Source organism: Jaculus jaculus, chromosome 8 (genome assembly GCF_020740685.1).
Source record: "Jaculus jaculus isolate mJacJac1 chromosome 8, mJacJac1.mat.Y.cur, whole genome shotgun sequence".
Taxonomy (NCBI): domain Eukaryota; kingdom Metazoa; phylum Chordata; class Mammalia; order Rodentia; family Dipodidae; genus Jaculus; species Jaculus jaculus.
In genome coordinates this window covers 94,937,420-94,961,942 of record NC_059109.1, presented here as the reverse complement: position 1 = coordinate 94,961,942, position 24,523 = coordinate 94,937,420, and the positions used below count along the sequence as shown (strand labels likewise).

At 38.7% G+C, this 24,523-nt stretch overlaps 1 protein-coding gene across 2 annotated transcripts in view; it reads left to right on the top strand.

Annotated features, from left to right (window-relative positions):
• Nucleotides 1-23,254, top strand: part of Esf1 (ESF1 nucleolar pre-rRNA processing protein homolog) — a 91,179-nt gene extending 67,925 nt beyond the window's left edge. For both annotated transcript variants that reach the window (XM_045156249.1, XM_045156250.1), the window contains exons 10-14: nucleotides 3,429-3,550; nucleotides 7,454-7,541; nucleotides 16,146-16,222; nucleotides 17,404-17,550; nucleotides 22,227-23,254. In XM_045156249.1, coding sequence (XP_045012184.1) covers nucleotides 3,429-3,550; nucleotides 7,454-7,541; nucleotides 16,146-16,222; nucleotides 17,404-17,550; nucleotides 22,227-22,520 — 728 coding nt within the window. In that variant the 3' untranslated portion in view covers nucleotides 22,521-23,254. The remainder of the gene's footprint in view (nucleotides 1-3,428; nucleotides 3,551-7,453; nucleotides 7,542-16,145; nucleotides 16,223-17,403; nucleotides 17,551-22,226) is intronic.
• The last annotated feature ends 1,269 nt before the right edge of the window (nucleotides 23,255-24,523 follow it).

The following is a 24,523-nucleotide window of genomic DNA, read 5'->3' as shown; positions in this document are numbered from 1 at the left end:
GAAGACAAATAAATAATTGTGTTTGAGTTAATAAAAGCCTCAGACTTTAAGCAAAAATGTCATTGTGATGAGGCATGGTGGGACACACCTATAACTCTAGCACTTTAAGAGAATCATGAGGTTAAGGCCAGTCTGGACTACATAGCATGACCTTGTCTTTAAAAAAAAAAGTCAGTAGAGTTAAGAAATTGATAAGCTCTCATATATAGCCTACAAATATTAATGCTGGTAAGTTTTTTTGAGACATTGTCTAGACCTCTAAGTACAGTTAGCTTTCTTTGCCCAAGATCCTTGAATCTTTAGAGATGGTCACTCAGTGTCCATAAAACCCTCAGAACACTGCATGCATGTTTTTCCAGTACATACTTCCTGGGAACGAGTATAAATTTCCTCAAATTTTCAAGTGTCCACAGCTCTAAAAATGGTTGTGACAGCAAAAAAGTACTCTAGGCATCTAAAAAAGATACCAAAACTCCTTCTATACCATGGTAGTAAGCCAGGAAGTAAATTTCAAAGATTAAAATTAATCAGAAAATGAGGGGGTGAGAAAAATACTTCTGCATATTTAATTTAGTATTTTGGAATAATAAAATATATCTAAATATATGAAGAAAGTATACATTGTCATAAAATTATTAAATATCTAATGATAGTGTGCATTTAAAGTTGGATTGCTGACTTACAGGCATTATATGTAAATTCTTCTATTTTGTTATGTGAAACCAACTTGTTTTAGCAGAATTTTTTTTTCTCCATGATAAAGATCTCAAAGTAGCTTTGTGTCAGTCATATTTCTCCTGAAACTGTTAAGCAAAGTAGATTATTTTTCTCATAAGTATTTTATACTTGAAAGTTGTATGGTTTTTTTTTTAATTTTTTATTTATGTTTGAGAGAGAATGGGTGTGCCAGGGCCTCTAGCCACTGCAAATGACTCCAGACACATGCACCAACTTATGCATCTGTCTTACATGGGTTCTGGGGAATTGAACCTGGGTCCTTAGGCTTTGCAGATAAGAGCCTTAACTGTTATGCCATCTCTCCAGCCTTGAAAGTTGTATTTTTGATTTGGCATCTAATAAGATCCTTTTGCAATATGAAAAAAAAAATTAATCTGCACATAGTGGTGCACACCTTTAATCCCATTACTCGGGAGGCAGAGATAGAAGGATTACTATGAGTTTGAGGCCAGCCTGGGATAACAGAGTGAGTTCCAGGTCAGCTTGGCTATAGTGCTACCCTAAAAAAACCTACATAAATTTGAGTATACAAGGAACTTCATATTTTTATTTATTTGCAAGCAGAGAGAAAATGAAAACAAGAGGAAGTGGGCAGAAAACAGATTCATGTGAGAGAGTGAGTGGTGTCCCAGGCTCATTTTGTGTATAGTAAGAAACCTTGAGAGCCAAAGTTTACTGGAGTGAGTAAAAGGTGAACTTTAAGACTGACCAGGGTCCTCATCTACTCCAAAGTAAAGAAGGTATAACTATTGTCACTTGGGATGGTGACGGATGTATGTTTGTGTGTATGTATGTATATATGTATTTTTGGTAGAATTTTAAAGGATATGGTTGCTTATGGGGGTGGAGCTTCAGGTTTTTATATGATACAACTCCATTTTCAAAAAATATTTTTAATGTATTTATTTGCAAGCAGAGAGAATGGGTGCACCAGAGCTTCTAGCCACTGCAAAAGAACTCTAGATACATACATCACTTTGTGCATCTGACTTTATTAGGGTACTGGGGTGAATCAAACCTGGGTCATTAGGCATTGCATTAGACATTGAAGGCAAGTGCCATAACCACTGAGCCATCTCTCTAGCCCAAAAATCCATTTTTAAAGATTTATTTTTGTTTATTTATTAGAGACAGAGAGAGGGAGAATAAAAGAGAATAGGAGTGACAATGGGCGTGCCAGGGCCTCTAGCCACTGCAAACAAACTCTAGACACTTGTGCCACCATGGCTTTCATGGGACCTGGAGAATCTAGGTCCTTGGGCTTCACAGGCAAGCACCTTAATTGCTAAGCCATTTCTCCAGCCCCCAAAACCCATTTTTAATGAAAATGAATGGCTAGGTCTGATAGCATACACTATACTCCCACAGGAGGAGGATATCAAGTTCAAGGTCAGGCTGTTCTATGAGTTCCAAGTCAACCTGGACTACCAAGAGAGATCTTATGTCCAAAAAGCAAGCTAATAAAAATAATGGTAATAAATGAAAAACTATTTTAAGAGGATTTTTAGAGATAAAATATAAAAATAGATTGGTGTGGTGATCCATACTTTAATCCCAGCCCTCAGTAGAATGAGGTAGGAGGGTTTCCATGAGTTTGAGGCCAGTCTGGGCTAGAGTGAGTTCCAGATCAACCTGGGCTAGAATAACACTCTGCTTCATAAAAACAAATAGCAGAAAGCTAAGACCCATCAAAATGACAAAAGAGAAAGCCAAGGGCCTAGAACTATAGGAGTTATCTCTATCACACCTGCCAGTGTGCAGGAAACATGACAGGAAGTGGCAGATTAAATATGAGTACTGCTATCACTACTAGCCAGAGACCCTTCTCCACAAAGATGGTGGTACACACTGGGGACACTTAAAACTCATGAAAGCAGAAAGTAAGAGGCTACGTACAGTACACTCAACACTAAAGGGGTCTTCTAATTTGCCCTCCCAAGACTCAGGGAACATGAGAGCCACATGATGAAAAGGCGTACTATGAGGCATTGTCTTCCTTACAGGAACTGATGTATTCATGACCCTACGGTGACTATTGATAGCCCCACTGAGGAGGGTCTTTGATAGAATGGGGATAGGGAAGGGAACAAAAGGATAAATAAACATGACCAATTTGCAGTATGTTCATATATTAAAGTTCCCAATAACAACTATGCAATATACCAATGTGGGTATATATGAACATGTATATATGTATGTGTATGTATGTTTGTCCGTACATGAATGCATGCATGTATATATGTAAACTGTTATTTGTATGCATATATACTTGTTATCTGTAGGTATATATACATATATATGATATATATGTGTGTGTGTGTGTATATATATATATATGCATGCACACACATGCATGCATTCATACATGCATACAACAGCATTAAAAGTGCTATAAGTGCTATAAAGTAGAATGTGAACTTGGTGGTTCTTTTGATCTTAATACTGTGGCTCTAGAAAGTACTTGAATAGAGACTCTTAAGAATGCTTTCTTCCAGGGATATCAGGGATTATATCCAGGGATAACATGGAAATTTGATACCATGTTATTTTGTGATCTTGGGGTACTACACATTTCCTATTGCATATTGCCCAATTATATAAATTACATTGGTTCTGTTTTGTTTTTGTAAACTTTCCACTGATCAAAGATATAACATTTTACCCTAAACTATTTGGGTTTTTTCTTCTAGGTCTTAAAGAAAGTACAGAAGAGATGGTCAAAAACAAGTTGGAAGGAAAGGATAGACTGACCCCTTGGGAACAATTTTTAGAGAAGAAGAAGGAGAAAAAGAGACTGAAAAAGAAACAGAAGGTATCAGTGATAATTAACCAAATATTATTCAGTACCAGCTGTGTTCTGGTGCTCCACATCCATTATCTCAAAATGTAACCACACAACTAACTACTGGAGTAGGTCTTGGTAATACTAAGTTTCAGAAAAGAAAAAGTGAGAGTCCAGTAAGTTAAGTGTTTTCTTCCAGGCCACATGATCATGTACAATACTTGGTAAGAAGCCAGTGCTACTTTACCCAATGTACTCTAGTATTGTCCATGTACATGCTGCTTAAATCAAATACATTGTTAATCAGAATCTAGATGTAATCTGGCCTGTTGGTCTATAATTCTAGCTGCTCAGAAAGGTGATACTCAAAGCCAGCCTAGGCAACTTAATGAGACCTTTCTCAAAATAGAAAATAAAGATAAGGCCCGGAATGTAGTTTGTTAGTTTAGCGGTAGAGCATTTGTCCACCATGCACTGGTTCCCATTCTCTTTTTTGAGGTGGGATCTCACTGTGTTCACTGTACTGTAGCCCCAGTTGCTCAAAATCACAGTGATCTTTCTACTTCAGCATTGAGTGCTGGGATTATAGGCATGAACCACCACACCCAGCGACTATTCTATCTATGCCTTTGAAGAAGAAAGATACATAGGTTTTTGTTTTTTGGGTTTTTTTAACTTAAAGTTTAAAACTTTCTGTATACAAAGTTTGCTTACTTGCTTGTTTTGTAAGTGTCTTACTTTGTAACCCATCCTGTCCTCAAACAGTGATCCTCCCTCAGTCTCCCAAATACTGGGATTACAGAGGTGGGTCACCAATTCCAGCAATACAGAAGCTTTTAGTTTTGACACTTTGATACGTGTACATAATGTAGTTTGATCTTATCCCTCCCCAAGTTGCTTTCTCTTATCTCCCCCCCCCCAGCCTCTAAACGCTTTCTGCTGTCCAATTTATCTACATCTAATTTTATTTCTTGATTTGTTGTTGCTTTTCAACTTTCTGTTTTATTTTTTACTTACTGAATTAAATCGGGGTTGTTTACTTGAGCATGGGTGGGAGGTTCTTGAATGGAGCATGGCAAATTATCAGTGGATATAGCCCCACAAAAACATATGATTCCTTCCCCCAGCAACTATTACCTGCCTTTAGCTACTCTAGGAACTATGGGATCTTGAGCCCTTTCCCCATCCTTAATGAAATAGTCATAGGCTCAGTCTTGCATAGTAAACTATAGCTTCCATGAATTCATGAGGGTAACGGCCACGTTGTATCCAAAAGACAACGTTCCACTGCACCTTTCCTTGTATTCCTGCTCTTACATTCTTTCTGCCCTCTCTTTTGTAAGGTTCCCTGAGCATTGCAGGGGTTGATTTAAATTCCTGGTTTAGAGCTAAGAATAAGGAAAGTATGCTCTACATTTCTATTTTTCCAAACTGCATTTTTCACCTTTCAGCCTTCTATAGCTCTTGCAGTGTGGTATTGTCACTCAACCCCTTGATCAATTCTGTTTTCTCTGTCATGGTACCGTGTCTGTGTACAATGTGACTTAACTCCTATTAGGGCTGGAGAGATGGTGCAGCAGTGCTTGCTTCCAAAGCCTTGACAGCCTGGGTTCAATTTTCCAGTACCCACATAAAGCCAGATGTACTAAGTCCTTCACCCCAAATAAATTTTAAGAGTTGGAGAGATGGCTCAGCGATTAAGGCATTTATTTGCCTGCAATGCCTAAGGACCCAAGTTTAACAGTATCCATATAAAGCCAGATGCACAGTGGCACATGCATCTGGAATTCATTTACAATGCCTGAGGGATCTAGCACACCTATTCTCTCTCTGCTTCTCTCTCTCTTTCTCTTTCCTTGAAAATAAAAGCCAGACATTGTGGCTTATGCCTGTAATCTTAATACTTGGGAAGGTAAGCTAGATGAATTGCCCTGAGTTTGAGGCTGGTCTGAGCTAGAGCCAGTTCCAGGTCAGCCTGGGCTATGGTGACACCATGCCTCAAAAATTAATAATAATAATAATAATAAACAAAAATAAATAAATAATAAAAATTACTAAAGCCCATTGAGAAAGAATGTGTGTGTATCTTTGAAATAAAATAACAATACAAGTGATTAAGTGCTCATTGTATGGGGTGATCTCTCAAGTGAGTCATGAGGGGTCAATAAAGTAGTCTAAAGTAGCCTCTTTGAAACTTTAACCAGCTGATTTGACAAAAGTGTTGAGCCTGCCTTGTACTTTCATGTTTTCTCATTACTGAAAAATCTGGACATGCTTTATCAGCCCCATTCAGAATATATATACTAAGTGTTTTCTTGTGTTCTAGACTCTGGTGAATACCAGATGGTAACTGTGTCTAATCCCTTCCAACGCTGCAGGTTCAAGCTAAACTTCCTTCTGTCCCTGTTTTCTTAGCAGCTTCAGGATTTACTGCACCTTTTTGCTTACTGATTATGTTTAGCATTAATATATTCTAAATTCTTTCTTAGACTCCTAAACTCAATCTCATTAGTCTGATCTCAGTTCAGATAATTATATTTCATAGGCTTGATTTTGTTTATTTAAATGTACTAACCTAGTAGAAAATCTGTTCCCATTCTATTAGAAAAATTTTAGCCAGCTGGGTGTGGTGGTGTACACCTATAATACCAGCACTGGGGAGGTAGAGATAGTATTACTGTAAGTTTGAGATCAGCCTGGGCTAGAGTGGGACCCTACCTTGAAAAACCAAGAAAAAGAAGAAGAAGAAAAATTGTGTTTTAAGTTCTCATAATAAAAGTCATTTTATTCCATTATCCAGAAAATAGATTGTTTTGAGATGACCTATAAATGCATACACTTCATAAACTGTTGCTAATCCCTGCCATGTTTCAGTTGTATCAACAGTCAGGCTACTCTTGGACTGGGGAGATGACTTAGCAGTTAAAAGCACTTGCCTCAAAGCTACTGGTCTGGGTTCAGTTCCCCAGTACCCAGATTCTAATTGGCACATGTGTCTGGAATTCGTTTGCAGTGGCAAGCCCATTCTTGCTCCCTCAGATAATGAATTAAATAAATAGATAGATATAGATAAATTTGAAAACAGATCAGGCCACTCCTTTTTACTGATCATCCATGTAAAAATAGCCTTCTGTGAATATCCATACTGTCTTAAAAGTCTGCTAACACTTTTACCTTGAATTATTATTGCTTATGCAAATGTCTGTCTCATTTCCTTCAATACATTAAAAAATTTTTAAAGACAAAAAGCACATATGTGATAATTTCATTTTCTCCAAAATCCATATGTAATTATTTCCTGGTTGTTCTGGTTATATTTCCTATATGAATAAACAAAGCTGAATTGGAAAGATACTTTATAAGTTAACTAGTTTTTTTAATTTTTTTTTTCAATTTTAATTTTTTATTTATTTATTTGAGAACCACAGACACAGAGAGAAAGACAGATAGAGGGGGAGAGAGAGAGAATGGGCGCGCCAGGGCTTCCAGCCTCTGCAAACGAACTCCAGACGCGTGTGCCCCCTTGTGCATCTGGCTAACGTGGGACCTGGGGAACCGAGCCTCGAACCGGGGTCCTTAGGCTTCACAGGCAAGCGCTTAACCGCTAAGCCATCTCTCCAGCCCAAGTTAACTAGTTTTTAACTTTCAATTTTAGATTCAACTACTTTGCTTACAATCAATACATATAATTTTTCTCCTTATACATGTATTATAGTCCTCATAATAATGAAAGAATGTAGCCAGGCGTGGTGGCGCACGCCTTTAACCCCAGCACTTGGGAGGCAGAGGTAGGAGGATCGCCATGAGTTCGAGACCACCCTGAGACTACATAGTGAATTCCAGGTCAGCCTGAGCTTGAGTGAGACCCTACCTTGGAAAACCAAAAATAATAATAATAACAATGAAAGAATGTGTTTGGCATTCACTTTTAAGGCTCTTGCTGAAGAAGCCAGTGAAGATGAACTTCCCGCTGATGTTGATTTGAATGACCCGTACTTTGCTGAAGAAGTTAAAAAAATGGGTAAGTCAGTATGTATTTATAATCTTCAGTTGAAATCAAAAGAAAAGGATGATATGATACAGATTAACTATTTTTTAAATTAGTAGAATTTAGCCAGGCACACGCCTTTAATCACAGGACTGGGGAGGCAGAGGAAGAAAGGAGGATGACTGTGAACTCGAGGCCATCCTGGATCTACAAAGTGAGTTCCAAGTCTGCTGGGTCTAGAGTAAGATCCTACCTCAAAAATAAATAAAATAAGATGAGTAGACTTTGGATAACACCATTAATGGCTTATAATACATTTGACCTGCAGACTTCACCCATTGATCATACTGGGAAGGATTAGTATGCCCTTGTCCATAGAAGGAATAATTGGACTATAAGGGACTTGTGATAATGGTTAGTGAAATTGCTTAATGGGGACTGTTAATCTGGGAATTATCCTTCTGACCAGTCATTTGGATGCTCACAAAATGATAGTACATAGAATAGGGATAGTTGTGCTTTTGATGCCTTTTATAATGCTTCTCTTGTAAGTCTTTCTCTGCAAAGGTAATGAATTAAGAGTGAAATGAATTTGTCTTGGCAAGTGTATATTTTTTTTAATGTATACATGCCATTGTAGTATATTAGCCTTTTCTGCCTAATTGAACAAAAACTGTTAGGCTTCATTTTGTCCCTTTTGCATTCCAGTTAATTAGAGCTAAGAGCTAGTTTTTTTCTTGCTCCCTTTTCTTTGAATCCCTTAAGTGTCTGGTATTTCAGGGAACCATGCTGCCATTACTTCACTTGTTTCTTCCAGGATGCTTTCATACCTACTTTTGGGTGTGTGTAAATGTGTTTGGTAAGGTTCAGGACATAGTTGGGCAAGGCAGTGAAGAGACTGCTATGTGCATTTTCAATTTGCAGTCATGATTTTTGCCTTTCCTTGATCTTTATACCACACGCACGAACCCCAAAGACTTGCTCCTGGAGTAGCTCCAAGCTGGCATTGTAAAGAGGACAATTTTACGAAGTTTTCCTGCTTCTTGTTCTTACTGACTAGTGGCCAGAACAGTTCTCAACAGGAAAGTCAAAATTGCTCAAAATTATTTCCTGGTTGTTACAGTCTTTTAGCACTGACATTTTATTGATTTAAAAAAAAAGAGATCAGGATGAATAAAGTCTGTTATAGGATATGAGATTCTTGGGAATTGGAAAGGGAAATGGAAATAGTACATTAACCTTTTTATCATACCTGTGTGGTCATTTCTGGAAGATGATTGATTTTAGCCTGATCCTCTGGCTAAAACACAATTTATAATGGAAAAATCTGAAGTCCAAAATGCTTCATTTGGCAAGTGGTCTCTGGCTGAACTGCAGAACTCAGAACAGGATTCCAAGACTCAGTGAAATTGTGTAGTGGCTTGGAGTAGCCCATTTCTTGAAGTGAGCACATTTAAACTGTATTTAAACTTTCTCTAAAGTTAAAATTAAAAGTTCCAAGGGGGGCTGAAGAAACAGCTCAGTGGTTAAGGCACTTACCTGCAAAACCTAAGGAACTAAATTTGATTCCCCAGTACCCACATAAAGCCAGATGCACAAGGTGGCACATACATCTGGAGTTGGTTTGCAGTGATTTCAGGCCCTGGCCTGCCCATTTTCTTTTTTTCTTTCTTTCTCTCTCTCCCTCTCCCTCCCTTCCTCTTTCTCATACACACTCTCTCAAATTAAATAAATAAATAATTTTCTTTTTTTAAGTTCCAAATAAAAAGTATAGATAACATTTTCTTGCTTCCGAAGTCTGTTGGATTTTAAGTGCTTCAGAAGAGGAATTTTTCTGGCTGCTTTTGTTAGGCTTTTGTTGTTTTCAAAGAAAACAGAAAGGGTAGGAACTTTTTATGTGAAATTTACAAATCAAATAATGATATCTTGCAATGACTGTTTATTCGTTTTATCAGAAAAATTGTGTGTGTATGTATATGTATGTATATATATATGTATATATACACACATATATATGTACATAGTATATGTATAATATACATATACTATGTACATAGTATATGTATAATATGTACATATATATGTGTGTGTGTGTGTGTATTTTGAAATAGGATTTCACTCTAGCTCAGGCTGACGTGGAATTCACTATGTAGTCTCAGAGTGGCCTCTAACTCATTGCAGTTCTCCTACCCCTGCCTCCTAAGTGCTGTGATTAAAGGTGTATGCCACCACGCCTAGCTTTAGTAAATATTTTGATTGTCTGCTAGGTGCCAGGCAGTCTACTAAGCTAGGGAGATAGCAATAATAATACAAAGCAGTCAAGGAGTCTGGTTTTAGAAAAGATATGCTAAAGATATAAGTAATGCACATATGGATATGGTAAATGTTTTAAAAGAAGCAAATAGGATAAACTAAATATGTAACTAGGATAGCAAAAATGATAAATAGGCAAAGAAGACTTCCTTGAAAAGTGGTGATATTTGAGCTAAGATTTGTAGGATGAAAAATGAGGCACAAAGTACTGGTGTAAAAATCATCACAAAGAAAGGCAAAAGATAAGTGGTGAGAATGAACATTTTATATAGTGCTGGAAGAATTGAAAGATATCACTGTGATTGGAGCATCGTTAAGAGAGAAGGATGAGGACCTGTTGGTACCTGACCTTTGTTGTCACAGTAAAAAAAAAAAATTAGGATTTTACTTTTTGCTGTGAAAAACCACCAAGCAATCTTTAAGCAAGAAAGTGACAAAATACTTTTTAATGGATTACTTTGATTCCTGCAAAAAAAAAAAAAAAAAATTAAAAAGCCCGATTGAAGAAAGGCATTGGTGAGAACTGGAAAACCAGGCTGTTACAGAGAGGGGTCTAGACAACATGTGATGAAAGTTTAGGCTACATATCATTAGTAGAATTGGAAAGAGAAAAGGGAATGGCACTGGTGTTTTGGTTTTAGTCTCTAGGAGAGCTCTTGAGACTCATCTACCGAGTTAGGAAAGAAGAATGGTCAGAGTACAGATATAAACTGGTACATCAGTTGCATGTAAGAGATACTTCAAAGCATTCAAAACAATAAAAGCATTGGTTAGAAAAGGCAGGGCTCACTTGAGATCAGGTGAAGCCTACAAAAGATACCCATACCATAAGAGGTACTAACTGAAAGGTGGGAAAAAGAAACCTAGTCATATCAGTTAAAGAGGACAAAAAAGATATTATCATAAGCTTCATACGGATTAAAGAGAAGAAAAAGTGAATGAAGGAGAGATGTGGTAGCTGATTGTGTTAAGTGCCAATAACCATGTCCGGAATGGTCTTCTAAAAACTTGGAAAGGTGAGAAAGTCATTGGGCAATTTCAGAGAATGAAAAATGTATATCATTTTTGAGTTTTATTCTGAAGTAGTAGTTAAATGTGGGTAAAACAAGATTGATATTTTATTAATATTTGTTATTATTTTTAATTTTTATTCATTTATTAGAGGGAGAGAATGGGTGTGCCAGGACCTCTAGCCACTGCAAATGAACTCCAAACACATGTGCTGCCTTTTGCATCTGGCTTACATGGGACCTAGAGAATCAAACCTGAGTCATTAGGCTTCGCAGGCAAACATCTTAACCACTAAGCCATATCTACAGCTCAAGATTGATATTTTTAAGGAGAAGAGTATGGTTTGGGTATTTGGTCTTGGTTTTGCTTGTTTTGCCTTTTTTTTTTTCTTTTTTAGCATATCTTACTCATTTATTTGAGAGAGAGAGAGAGAGAATGGGCACGCCATGACCTCTAGTTAACTGCAAATGAACTCCAGACACATGTGCTACCTTGTGCATCTGTCTTATGTGGCTACTGGGGAATCGAACCTGGGTCCTTAGGCTTTGTAGGCAAGTGTCTTAACTGCTAAGCCATCTCTCTAGCCCTGGTTTGTCTTTTTAAGGAATGAATTGTTAAGCTTATCTTGGAATTTCCTAGTAGAAGAAACCAAAATTAGGTGAGATAATTGCTGGGGTGAGGTCCTCAAGAAGACCATAGGGTAGAGCTTAACACATAATTGGAGGATTTGACTTTGGAGGAGCCAGGATGTACCTTTTCACCAGGCCAGTTTGAAACTCTTGACCCTCTTGCTTCAGCCTTCTGAGAGCACCACCAGTCCCTGCTTGCCAGAAGACTCCCTGATAAAGACAATACTTTATAACAGGAGCTTTCATTTCTCTGGTACTCTGCATGTAATTTAAATCAGCCAACTTTCCAAAAAAATAAGTTTTTGTAAAGTAAGATGTGCCCTCTTCATATGATCTTGTTAACAGTTCAGAAAGTACCTTTATACATTATTTAACTTTGGATTAAATAGTTCAGTCTAGCACACAGTAAATTTTTGTGAGCAAAGAAATTTTTATTGCAATAGAATTGGGTAGCATTTTTAGCCTTGACAGTCCTGGATTTTTTTTTTTTTTTCTGCCTCACTTGCTGCAGTCTTCCTTTCATGTTATTTTTATGACTTTTCACCAGGTCATTATAAAATCCGGAGCAGTTCATTGTGGGTTCTTTGAAATTATATTCCACAGCTGTGTGTGAAGATCTTTATCTCCTTTATGTATTAATCATATGCAGCCTGACTTCTCCCTGCCACACAGTGATCTGCTGCATATGGCACTCATCCTCTTGCTTGAGAGGCATTTTTAAGAGATGGAGGCAGAGGGCATGGAGGTCAGACCCTAAGAAAGTGGAACTGTAATACTTACACTTAATAGAGAAGGTGGGGATGCAATGAGTATTTCTTCTTGGAAATGTAAAATGAATGCCTTAGAAGCACTGAAGATGCTGGACAGCACTTTCCATGCTTGAGCGATCTGCCCACTGAGCACACATCCACCTGTTCCAGAACTGATGTGCATCCGGGTCTGCATGAATACAGAGGGACTTTATACACATGGTGCCATCTCCACAGCCTCACTTAATGTTTAGCTTTTCTTTTCCTGTTGTCACCCATTAGCTGCATTTACTCAACCTTTATTATATGTTGTATGGTTTTAATTTTTTGTTGTTTCACAATAAGATGCATTCTAGGCTGAAAAGGCTACTAAAAGGAGAATGACATTAGGTGACAAATAAAGGTATATATAACAGTAGAAAGTATGAGCCATAAGACAGTAACCTTTCTATGCCTCAGTTTTCTTATCCACAAAATAATTACAGTAAATAATACAATCTAAAGGAAGTAGAACAGTATGCTTCCTGGCACATAGTAAGTGAAAGTGTTGTTATACTATAGTATTACAGAGATTGTTAGTTTCTACACAGTGGAAGAGAACACAGTTTATCCAAAAAACACACTATCCCATACATAAGTCACAGAGAACCAACACTGTAGCAGCATTCTAGAGTAATAGAACATGGCTTTGTAGATATTGAACTTGCTTACTGTTCAAACTTATCTTTCGTATTTGCGCCATGACACCAATTCCCCTTGAACCCTTCCACTCAGATGCACAAAAGCAAGAAAATAAGGCATCAGCTTAATTAGTAAGGAGCCCAAGGCACAAATGTGTAATCACACAATAGAAGTAAGGGCAAGCACCTATATTGCCTGTAGTACAGTAACTGTTCTTCCAGATTGCTAATCCATTTAGTCCTTATGATAGCCCTAAGTGGAAGCTACCATTAAAATCCCTAGTTGATAGATAATGGAATAGGCAGAGTCAGGTGTTGACATAATTGCTGTCCATTGCTACTTCATGTTTAGTGTGGGGTTATCTCATGTAATATATTATGTTCTTTAGAAGTCTATAATAAGAAATTCAAGTCAGCCTTCATAATTCCAGTAACATTTATTTGCAAGAAACTAACCACCTCATATTTCTGAGTTCCTAATCCTTGGTTGATGTAATGTATTTAAGTAATCTATTTATTTATAGTGCTAAATGGGGGGGATTTATAAAAGTTCCTGGAAACACATTCTTATACTTTTATTCTATGGGCAAAAGAAATTTCAAGAAGACAGTTGAAATTTGCATTGGCATTGACTTGGGGTTTGAAATAAAAATAAAAACAGAAGTTGTTGGGCTGGAGAGATGGTTTAGCGGTTAAGAGCATGCCTGTGAAGCCGAAGGACCCCGGTTCGAGGCTCGATTCCCCAGGACCCACGGTAGCCAGATGCATAAGGGGGCGCACACATCTGGAGTTTGTTTGCCGTAGCTGGAAGCCCTGGCACGCCAATTCTCTCCCTCTCTCTCTCTGTCTCTTTCTCTTTCTCTCCCTCTCCCTCCCTCCCCCCTCTCTCTCTCGCTCTCTCTCTCTCCCTTGCTCCTTCCTTCCCTCCCTCTCTCTGTCACTCTCAAATAAATAAATAAAAATTTGAGAAAAAACAAGATGCTTCAAGCCATGAGGTTAGATGAAAGAATCTTAAGTGTTGCAGACAGAATATAACTCTGAAGACTGAACAGAAGGTCTGTATAAATGAAGAGGACAGAGAAGAAGCAGCAAAGCTTACCACCCACCCTCATGCTTGCACAGCAAGTGCTTTAACCCACTAGGCATTTCTCTAGTCCTCATTTGTTTATAATATGAAGAAAATTTAAGAGTAACACAGTAAATATCACCTCTGATTGGCAGTGATTAACATTTTGTATTTTGCTTTATTTTATGATGCATAATAAATATTTATTTATATACCGTAAAAAGATACTAAGAAACATTAAGCCGGGCCTGGTGGCACATGCCTTTAATCCAGCACTCGGGAGGCAGAGGTAGGAGGATCACTGTGAGTTTGAGGCAACCCTGAGACTACATAGAGAATTCCAGGTCATCCTGGGCTAAAGTGAGACCCTGCCCCCCACCAAAAAAAAGAAAAGAAACATTAATAGGTAAATAAAATAGACATTCAGGACACTGCTTCTAAATATTTCAACATACATCTTTCAAGAATAAATATATTCTCCATTATACTTTTAGCAGATAAGAAAATTCCAATTTTCTGATAGCATCTAATACTTAAGTTTATGCAGCTTCTCCAGTATCTCTTATACCTTTTTTTCTTTACTCAAATTCAGTGTAGTCTCACACAGTGCATCTGTTGTTTCTTCAGTACATTGTAGTCTTGAAGACCGTATCATAACACTTGCCTTTTTAAGAGCCCAAGCTAGTGAGCTCAGAATATCTCAGCCTACCTTTTTTTTATTTATTTATTTATTTATTTATTTATTTATTTATTTATTTATTTATTTGAAAGAGAGAAAATGGGTGTGCCAGGGCCTCCAGCCCCACAGACAAACTCCAGACTCATGTGCCACCATGTACATCTGGTTTTATGTGAATGCTAGGGAATTAAATCCAGGCCAGCAAGGTTTGCAAGGAAGTGCCTTTAACCACTGAGCTATCCTCATAAGATTTTCTTCCCTTTGATTTTTTTTCTCTTTAAATCAAAGTAGGGCTGGAAAAATGGCTTAGTTGTTAAGGCATTGCCTGTAAAGCCTAAGGGCCCATGTTTGACTCTCCAGATCCCACGTAAGCCAGATACACAAGATGAGCACAAAGTAACACACATGTCTGGAGTCTGATTACAGTGGCTAGAGGCCCTGTCACACCAGTTCTTTCTTTCTCTTTCCTCCCTCCCCCCCTCTTGCTGTCTCATTAAAAAAAAAAAAAAAAGGGCAGTCTATTGGGCTTGCATCAAAAAAAAAAAAAAGATCAAAGTATCTAGTCTCTTGTAATAGTTTCTTATGGGATTGTTTGTTTTGTTTTTTAATGTTTAATTCTTAAGTCTACCTATATTTTTATTTTCCTTTATATTAAGAGTAGAAGATAGCTTCTGACTCTTTTCTTTCCAAGATGAAGCAAATTGTTCATCCTTTAGAATAATCCTTTTCTTTTCTCCACTATAAAATACTAAGCGTTTCCAGTCAGTTATGTTTAGTATATGGTAAATTTTCTTTATTATTTACTTATTTTTTGTTCTGTTTGCTTGTTTGTTTATTTCTCAGTTTTTCAAGGTAGAGTCTCACTCTAGCCCAGGCTAACCTGGAACTCACTATGTAGTCTCAGGGTGGCCTTGAACTCACGGTATTTTTCTTACCTCTGCCTCCCAAGTACTGGGATTAAAGGCATGAGCCACCCTGCCTGGCTTTTATTTATTTTTATTTATTAATTAGAGACAGCGGGAGAGAGAGAGGAAAAAAAAAAGTAGGTGTGCCAAGGCCACTACAAACGAACTTCAGATGCATGCACCACCATGTGCATCTGGCTTACATGGGACCTGGAGAATCAAACCTGGTTCCCTAGGCTTTTGCAGTCAAGCATCTTAACCGCTAAGCCATCTCTCCAGCCCAGCTTTAAGTTTTTGAAGTAGTCTTGCTATACACCAAGATGGCTTAGAACTTGCAACCCTTCTGAGTGTTCAGATTATAAGAATGTGCCACCATACCCAACTAAACATCCTTCTTTATAATGCTCACTCTTCTAGAAGCATTTCATTTACTCTATTTCTTTTCATAACCTTTTTTCTGTAGTATGCTTTTGAACTTCCTTTACATCTGATATTTTTTGTTAAGATTATTCCAAGTTATCTAGTATTAATGATCATTAATATATTATTGGGTCATAAACATATTATTGTCACTTTTAACCCTCGCATGTTGTTTGTTATGCCAGGAATAAAGAAAAAGTTGGTGAAATCTGCAAAAGACAGCCTATCTCCAGAGGAAGAAACTGAAGTTGAAAGACAAAAGGTAAAATGTGATCATTGTTATACTTTTAGTGGATAATTGTTAAGTGTAGTTTAAATGAAGTGGTATACATGAATTTTCATTGTCTCTGGTTTTAAAAATAATTGATTGTACCAGCAGAATTTCTAAATAAGTTATAAGGTACATAATCAAATATTAATGTCACCTTTTTACCAAGTATTATTTCTCTAACTAGTGTGAAGTTAAAATTTACCTTCAGGCCAGGATGTATCCCTTATTAATTAAGAGGAAATTATCTGATTAAAAGCCTTTACTAGTGATGCAGAATTTGGGAGTTCAGAAAGGGTCTCTTAAACATACAAACTTCAACTTGGGGTCTTTATCCTTTTTTTAACAAAGAATGGATTCAAAAAAAATAAATAAGTATTTCTAAAAAAAAAAATGGATTCAAGGCCAGACGTGGTGGTGCACACCTTTAATCCTAGGACTCAGGAGGCAGAGGTAGGAGAACCATCATGAGTTTGAGGCCACCCTGAGAATACAGAGTGAATTCCAGGTCAGTCTGGGCTAGAGTGAGACCCTACCTCAAAAGGAGGATAAATTGTGAATTATTAAGTATATTTAGAGAGAAATCATAAATTATGGGATGATAGGATTCATTTAAAGGAAGTTGGCATCTAAGATAAAAAGCTGGAGCAGAGTTTCAAACATGTGGAAGATAGGACCTAGGAGTTATATAGAGAGATTTGGAAGTTTCATGCACTCAGGTAGAAGGTATAGCATAGTCCATAAGGTACATTTAAGAGAAATTGAGTTCTAGGGGAAAACTGGAGCAGACACAAAGCATGTAGAATATAATAGGATCTGGGAGCATATTTAAAGAGATTTAGAAGAAACATACATTCATGTGGAAAGCACTGCATCCACATGGAAGAAAGTTTCGAGAGTAAGTGGTGATGGCTTCAGAATAGGGAAGAGGAAGTACCAAAGCAAGAGACCAGAAAAGTCAGGTGAGACATGGATAGTTAAGAGGATTACACCCATGGTTCCCATGCCTCAGGAGCTCATGTTCACATTCTTGCTTGGGAATGAGCCTGACTGCTAGCTGCTCAGTGTGTATATTATGCCTTTTGCTATTCTCCATTCAGTGCATACAAGTAATACTCAAAGTAACTTTGGGTAGGGGAGATCAATTGTACATTTGAACTTCTTTCTTTCTACAGGCTGAAATGGCTTTGCTTGTGATGGATGAGGAAGAGGACAGCAAAAAGCATTTCAATTACAACCAAATTGTGGAGCACCAGAACCTAAGCAAAAAGAAGAAAAAACAGCTTATGAAAAGGAAAGAGTTGATTGAGGATGACTTTGAGGTAACCAATAACACAAGTCATTATTAATCTTTTAAAGATAGAATTTTTTTATTTTTATTTATATATATTTTTGAGAGCAACAGACAGAGAGAGAAAGAGGCAGAAAGAGAGAGAGAGAATGGGTGTGCCAGGGCCTCTAGCCACTGCAAACGAACTCCAGACACGTGATTTCCTTTGTGCATCTGGCTTACGTGGGTCCTGAGGAATCGAGCCTCGAACCGGGGTCCTTAGGCTTCACAGGCAAGTGCTTAACCACCAAGCCATCTCTCCAGCCCCCTAAAGATAGAATTATATCTAAAGTCAGCTGTGGAGACAGAAATTAGATATCAGAGCTGGAGAGATTAGCACTTATGGTGCTTGCCTGCAAAGCCTAGAGACCCATGTTCTACTCTTCAGATTCCATGATAGCCAGACACACAAAAGTGAGGCAAGCACAAGGTCACACATGCCCACTCAGTGGTACAAGCGTCTGGAGTTTGATTTCAGTGGCTGAATGCACCAATTCTCTCTCTTTGTTTCCCACTCTCCCTCAAAATAAAAGTAAAAAAGAAAGCATGAAATTAAACATTGTTGCAGTCAGGTTCGCATTGCTGGTAGAAATCACCCAATGAAGAGCAGCTTGTGGGCAAAAGAAGTTTATTTTGGCTTACAGGCTCAAGGTAAAGCTCCACGATGGCAGGGGAAAACAATGGCATGAGCTGAGGGTGGACATCACCCCCAGGCCAACATAAGGTGGACAGTAGCAACAGAGGAGTGTGCCAAACACTGGCAAGGAGAAACTAGCTATCACACCCATAAGCCCTCCCCAACAATACACTCCCTCCAGGAGGTGTTGATTCCCAAATCTCCATCAGCTGGGAACCTAGCACTCAGAACACCCTAGTTTATGGGGGAGCCCTGAATCAAACTACCATAGACATCATCGGGCTTGAGAGATGGCTAGTGGTTAAGGAGCTTGCTTACAAAGCCTAAGAACTCATATTCCTAATTTCCAGGTCCCATGTAACCAGATGCAGTGAGACTAATGCACAATGTCCCACAAGGGGGCACATGTGTCTGAAGTTTGTTTGCAGCAGGCTGAAGGTCTGGTGTCCTCATTCTCTCTCTCTCTCCCTCAAAAAGAAAAGAAAGAAATAAGACATCATAAAAATGTCTTAGGAAGGGCCTGTAGCAGAGCCAAAGCTACCATCTTTTAATGCTATTGCCCTTGAGTAAGTCAAATCACCCTTCCTTTAGCTGTACACTAGATGAAATAGTTGTGGTCTATCATTAAAAGCTACATATTCTTGTTGCAACATGGCTACCAAATAAAAACCAAGCAGCAATGCATATAACAGTATGCTTAATAACACCACTTGAGGAGTAGCAGGTTCACATGATGTTGGGTCTCACTGTCCCTGTGCATAGTGGCCAACACAGTAGGTTGTACTGTTTACATTTCTTTTTTGTCCAGATGATACCACTCCTTGGTTTTCTTCTTTTAGCAGAGTATATGATTCCAATAGCCAATAGCCATAGACTCCCTATGCATGACTTTGAGCACTGTACTAGTTAACTTTTCTAATTGCTGTGACCAAATACCTCACCAGAAGATGCAACTTCTGGTTTCTTTCAACTTAACAGTCTGAGGGATACAGTGTATCATGGGTAGGAAGGCATGATGGCAGGAGCATGAAGCAGCCAGGAAGCAAGAGAGATGAAGGCTCATTCTCAACTAGCTTTCTCCTTTTTTAAAAAATCTTTATTTATTTACTTGAGAGAGAAAGGGAGAAAGAGAGAGTTAGAGAGAGAGAATGAGTGCACTGGTGCCTCCAGATGCATGCGCATCTGGCTTATGTGGGTCCTGGGGAACCGAACCTAGGTCCTTTGGCTTTGCAGGCATGCATCTTAACTGCTAAGCCATCTCTCCAGCCCGCTTTCTCCTTTGTACTCAACCCAGCCTGTGGGATAATATCACCTACTCTTAGGGTGTTTCTTCTCATCTCACTTAACCTACGCTAGAAACTCCCTCATTGACATGCCCACTGGTTTGTTTCCATGGTGATTCTAAATGCCATCATGGTGACCATTGAAATTACCACAAGCCCTCTACAGAAAATTTACAAATGTCCATCAAAAAGATAATAATTTCATTAACATAGAAGTAAAGATGGCTGAGTTTTGAATTTGTTTAAAGAATGGAAGGAATAATATAGATAACTTTTTTGATGCTTTTTTTTTGGTTTTTGATGTTTTGTTTTTGAGGCAGGGTCTCACTCTGCTGACTTTGAACTCACTCTGTAGCCCAAGCTGGCCTCAAATTCAGCCTTTCCAGTGCTGAGGTTATAAATATGAGCCACCATGTCCCACTCTACATAAATTCTTTGTAGCACTTAGAGGGACTTTACTGACATTGGTAGCTCCAAGTTGTATGTGGCCATGTCACGGAGACTTCTATTCCACTAAAGTTTTTGATAAATTGGTTTTCTTATGACAAAAAGCAAAGAATAATTTACAGGGCTGGGAGATGGCTCAGTGGATAAAGCACTTGCTATGCAAGCATGAGTATCTGAGTTCAAATATCCAGACCCTGTGTAAAAGCCAAACTCTGTGGCAGGCATCTCCAATCCCAGAATGCCCGTTACAAGTTGGGAGGCAGAAAATAGGAGAAATGTTTAACAGCTTGCATGCCAGCTGGCCTGGTGAGTGCAGTGGTAAGCCATGAGAGATGCTGCCTAGGAGGGATAAAAGGTATAAAGGCAAGGGCTGGAGAAATGGCTTAGTGGCTAAGGTGTTTGCCTGCAAAGCCAAAGGACCCAGGTTTGATTCCCCAGACCCACATTAATTAGCCAGATGCACAAGGGGACGCATATGTCTGGAGTTTGTGTGGCTGGAGGCCCTGGTGTGCCCATTCTCTCTCTCCCTCCCCCACTTCCTCTTTCTCTGTCAAATTAATTAATTAATTAATTATTTTTAAAAATATTTAAAAGGTATAAAGGCAAGACTGACTCTGAAAGTTGTCCCCAGACCTCCACATAGGTGCCTGAAGACAGACAGACAGACACACACACACACACACACACACCAAGAAAAGATTTGTTTTTAAATCTTTTGAACTATGAATCACCCTTAGGAACTACTTGTGTATGGTAGGGTGAGTACTGGAGGTCTGAGCCTCTTGCATGTGCTGCTGCCTCCTCCTGTGTGCTAAGCAAGTACAAGTACTCTACCATCCCCAAGCATCTGTTGTATGTTGTATTTGAAGACATAGTTTAACTAAATTGCCCAGGTTGACTTTGAACTTAGAATCTTCCTGATGTAGACTCCTCAATTGCTGGAAATACAAGCCTTCACTACTGTCCCACCTACTTCTTTTTTTGTTTTTGTTTTTTGGGGTAGAGTCTTGCTGTAGTCCAGGCTGACCTGAAATTCACTATATAGTCTCATGGTGGCCTCCAGTTCATGGCGATCCTCTTACCTCTGCCTCCCAAGTGCTGGGATTAAAGATGTGCACTACTATGGCCCACCCAGCTGCTTATTCTTGACACCAAGATTGAAATTTCACCAGGCATGTTGGTGCACACGGTGAGTTTGAGGTCAGCCTGAAATTTCATAGTGAATTCCAGGTCAGCCTGGGCTACAGCAAAGACCCTACCTCAAAAAAAAAAAATTGTTTTTCTTGATGTATTCTCAGAATGCAATGACTTTTCATAAACTCCAGCAGATGTCCTAATTGACTTCACAATTTCATGCTCTCTGTTTGGAACTGCAACTCTTAAGAAGTAAAAGTAGCTGGGCGTGGTGGTGCACAACCTTTAATCCCAGCACGCGGGAGGCAGAGGGTAGGAGGATCACTGTGAGTTTGAGGCCAACCTGAGACTACACAGTTAATTCCAGGTCAGCCTGGACCAGAGTGAGACCCTACCTCAAAAAAGAAAAAATAATAAAATAAAGAAGTAAAAATAGTCCTTGTATTGGATTTATCCTGGGCATGGTGGCATATACCTTTAATCCTAACACTTTAGAAACTGAGGCCAAGAGGATCCTGTGATTAAGGCCATATATAGAAAGTTACAGGTCTGCCTGGACTAAATAGTGAGACCCTGTCTTGAAAAACCAACAATGAAATAAGAGGAAAGAAAATAAAAAACCCTCCGTTGAAAATGTTTGGAAAACCAGGTGTGGTGGCTCATGCCTTCCAGCACTTGGGAGGCTGAGATAGGAGGATCACTGTGAGTTCAAGGCCAGCCTGGACTACAGAGTAAGTTCAAATTAACCTGGTCTAGAAAGCAAATATAAAACAGGACAACTGAGGAGCTCACTTAAGAAGCACCTCACAGTCAAGCATGAGGACTGGCACCCACCATGGTGGCATGTTGATAATCTAGGGAAGTGGAGATGGGATCCCCAGGGCAAACTGGCTAGGTAGACTAGCTGAATCAGTGAGCTATGGGTTCAAGTGAGAGACCTTCCTCAGTAAGTAAAGTGGAGAGTGAGGAAGACATGCAGTGTCAACGTCTGACCTCCACACTCATACAAACACATGTACATACACACACACACTACACAAAAACAGGAAGAAAAAAGCCAATGGAAAAACAGGGTGCTAATGCATGATTGAAAAATGCTCAAATTTGAATTTTCTGTAACAAACAATTCTGCCCTTACTAAGTTATGTATACCTTTTGAATTTGCAGGTAAATGTAAATGATGCACGGTTTCAAGCTATGTATACTTCCCACTTGTTCAATTTGGATCCCTCTGATCCTAATTTCAAGAAAACAAAAGCTATGGAAAAGATCCTTGAGGAGAAAGCCCGACAAAGAGAACAAAAAGAACTAGAACTGAGTCAAACAATAAAGAAAACAGAGGCAGAAGTGGAAAAGGCATCACAAAAGAAGTCCATTGATCCAGCCTTGTCAATGCTCATTAAATCTGTGAAAAACAAAACTGAACAATTTCAAGCAAGGAAAAAACTAAGAGTCAAATGACTGGATATTTCTTTTGGATTGAGAATGCATTCTAAAGTACACAGAAAATAGTATAAGGAATACTGGAAAAGAGCACCTTTCTAGAATATGAAAAAAAAAAAAAATTTCTGACCATGGTAAATTTTCCTCCATGCATAATTATTCTGTTTAATTATAGATAAGGTTGATGGGTTTATACTGTATATTTCCAGACATTAATCATACTAAATTTACCTGAGCTGTAAGATTTATAAGATTTTTATACTGTGTGAAATTCATTTTATACTAGTAGACAGTTACTCTAAATTAACACCTTCAGAGATGATTTACAGTATATATAAAATACAGCAACATATACTCTTGAATCTGTTTGAAAATATGTACATCTAATACATTGGTTGCTCTGGAAGGAGGAGATAGATATAGCAAGCTGTTAAAGTAACTTATTTTTCTAGCCATTAAGAATGAGCACCAAGGTCTGGAGAGATGGTATAGTGGTTAAGGTACTTGCCTGCAAAGCCAAAGGACCCAGGTTCAATTCCCCAGGACTCACATAAGCTAGATGCACAAGTTAGTGCATGCATCTAGAGTTTATTTGCTGTGGCTGGAGTCCCTCGTATACTCATTCATTCACTGTCAAATTTTTTTTTTTAAGTTTTAAAAAAAGAAAGAATGAACAACAAGAACTTTTTGTTGTCATCTTCAGTAGTTTGCTTGTGGGACTACTTTATGAATAAAAGTGGAAAATATTTTTATTATTTGGTATAGCATGGGTTTGTTTCTTTTTACGTTCCTCAAGTAAACTATTCTCTGAAAAAATACCTGAAAATATGCTCAGGAGATAACTCTGGATAAAGTACTTGGCACTTAAGCTGGAGTACTTGAGTTCAATCTTCAGAAGCATTGGTTTTTTGCAGTCCCAGGACTCCCATACTGATGTTGATGCAGGCGGGGAGGTGGAAACAGGATATCCCAGAAGGGTTGGTGGCTTTCCTGCAATCCCACCATGCCAGCACTGCTGCTGATGCAAGGAGAGTTGGAAACGGGATTTCCCAGAAGCTCAAGGTGAGTGCAACAAAAAGCAGCAGAGCAAGAATCAAGAGTAATAACCTCCTGGGACTGGAGAGATGGCTCAGCAGTTAAATGTACTTGCTTGCAAAGCCCAACAACTGGAGTTTGATTCCCCAGTACCCACATAAAGCCAGATGCACAAAGTGACGCACACAATCTGGAGTCTGTTTGCAGCAGCTGGAGGCCCTGGTGCATTCATTCTCTTTGTCTCTCTCTGCTTGCAAATAAATAAAAATATTTGAGCTGAAGAGACAGCTTAGCAGTAAAGGTGCTTGCTTACAAAGCTCAATGAGCCAGATGCACAAGGTGTCACAGGCGTCTGGAGTTCGTTTGCAGTGGCTAGAGGCCCTGGGGCACCCATTCTCTCCCTCCCCTAGCCCTCTCTCTACCTCTACCTCTTTCTCTCAAATAAGTAAAATATTTTAAATACATATATTTTTTAAAAAAGTAAGAGGGGGCTGAAGAGATGGTGTAGCAGTTAAGGTTCTTGCCTGCAAAGCCAAAGAATCCAGTTCCGATTCTCTGGGACCCACAAGCCGGGTGCATAAGGTGGTATGTGCGTCTGGGGTTCATTTGCAGCAGTTGAAGGCCCTGGAGCATCCATATTCTCCCTCCCTCCCTCTCTCTCTCAAAACAAATTTTAAAAAACTAAATCCTGCCTCAGGTGAAGATTGACCCAAAAGGTATCCTCTAGGCTGGAAGCTCAGCAGTTAACGCACTTGCATGCAAATCCTAAGGACCTACGTTCAGTTCCCCAGAACCCATGTGAAGTCAGAAGCATAGTGGAACATGCACCTGGAGTTCATTTGCAGTGGCTGGAGGCTGTGGAGTGCCCATTCTCTCTCTATCTCTGCTTGAAAATAAGTAAAAGAAGCTGTCCTCTGACTTCCAAACATGTGCTATACATGTGTGCTTACACACAGAGATTGTCTTTCTATTTTTCTTTTCATATA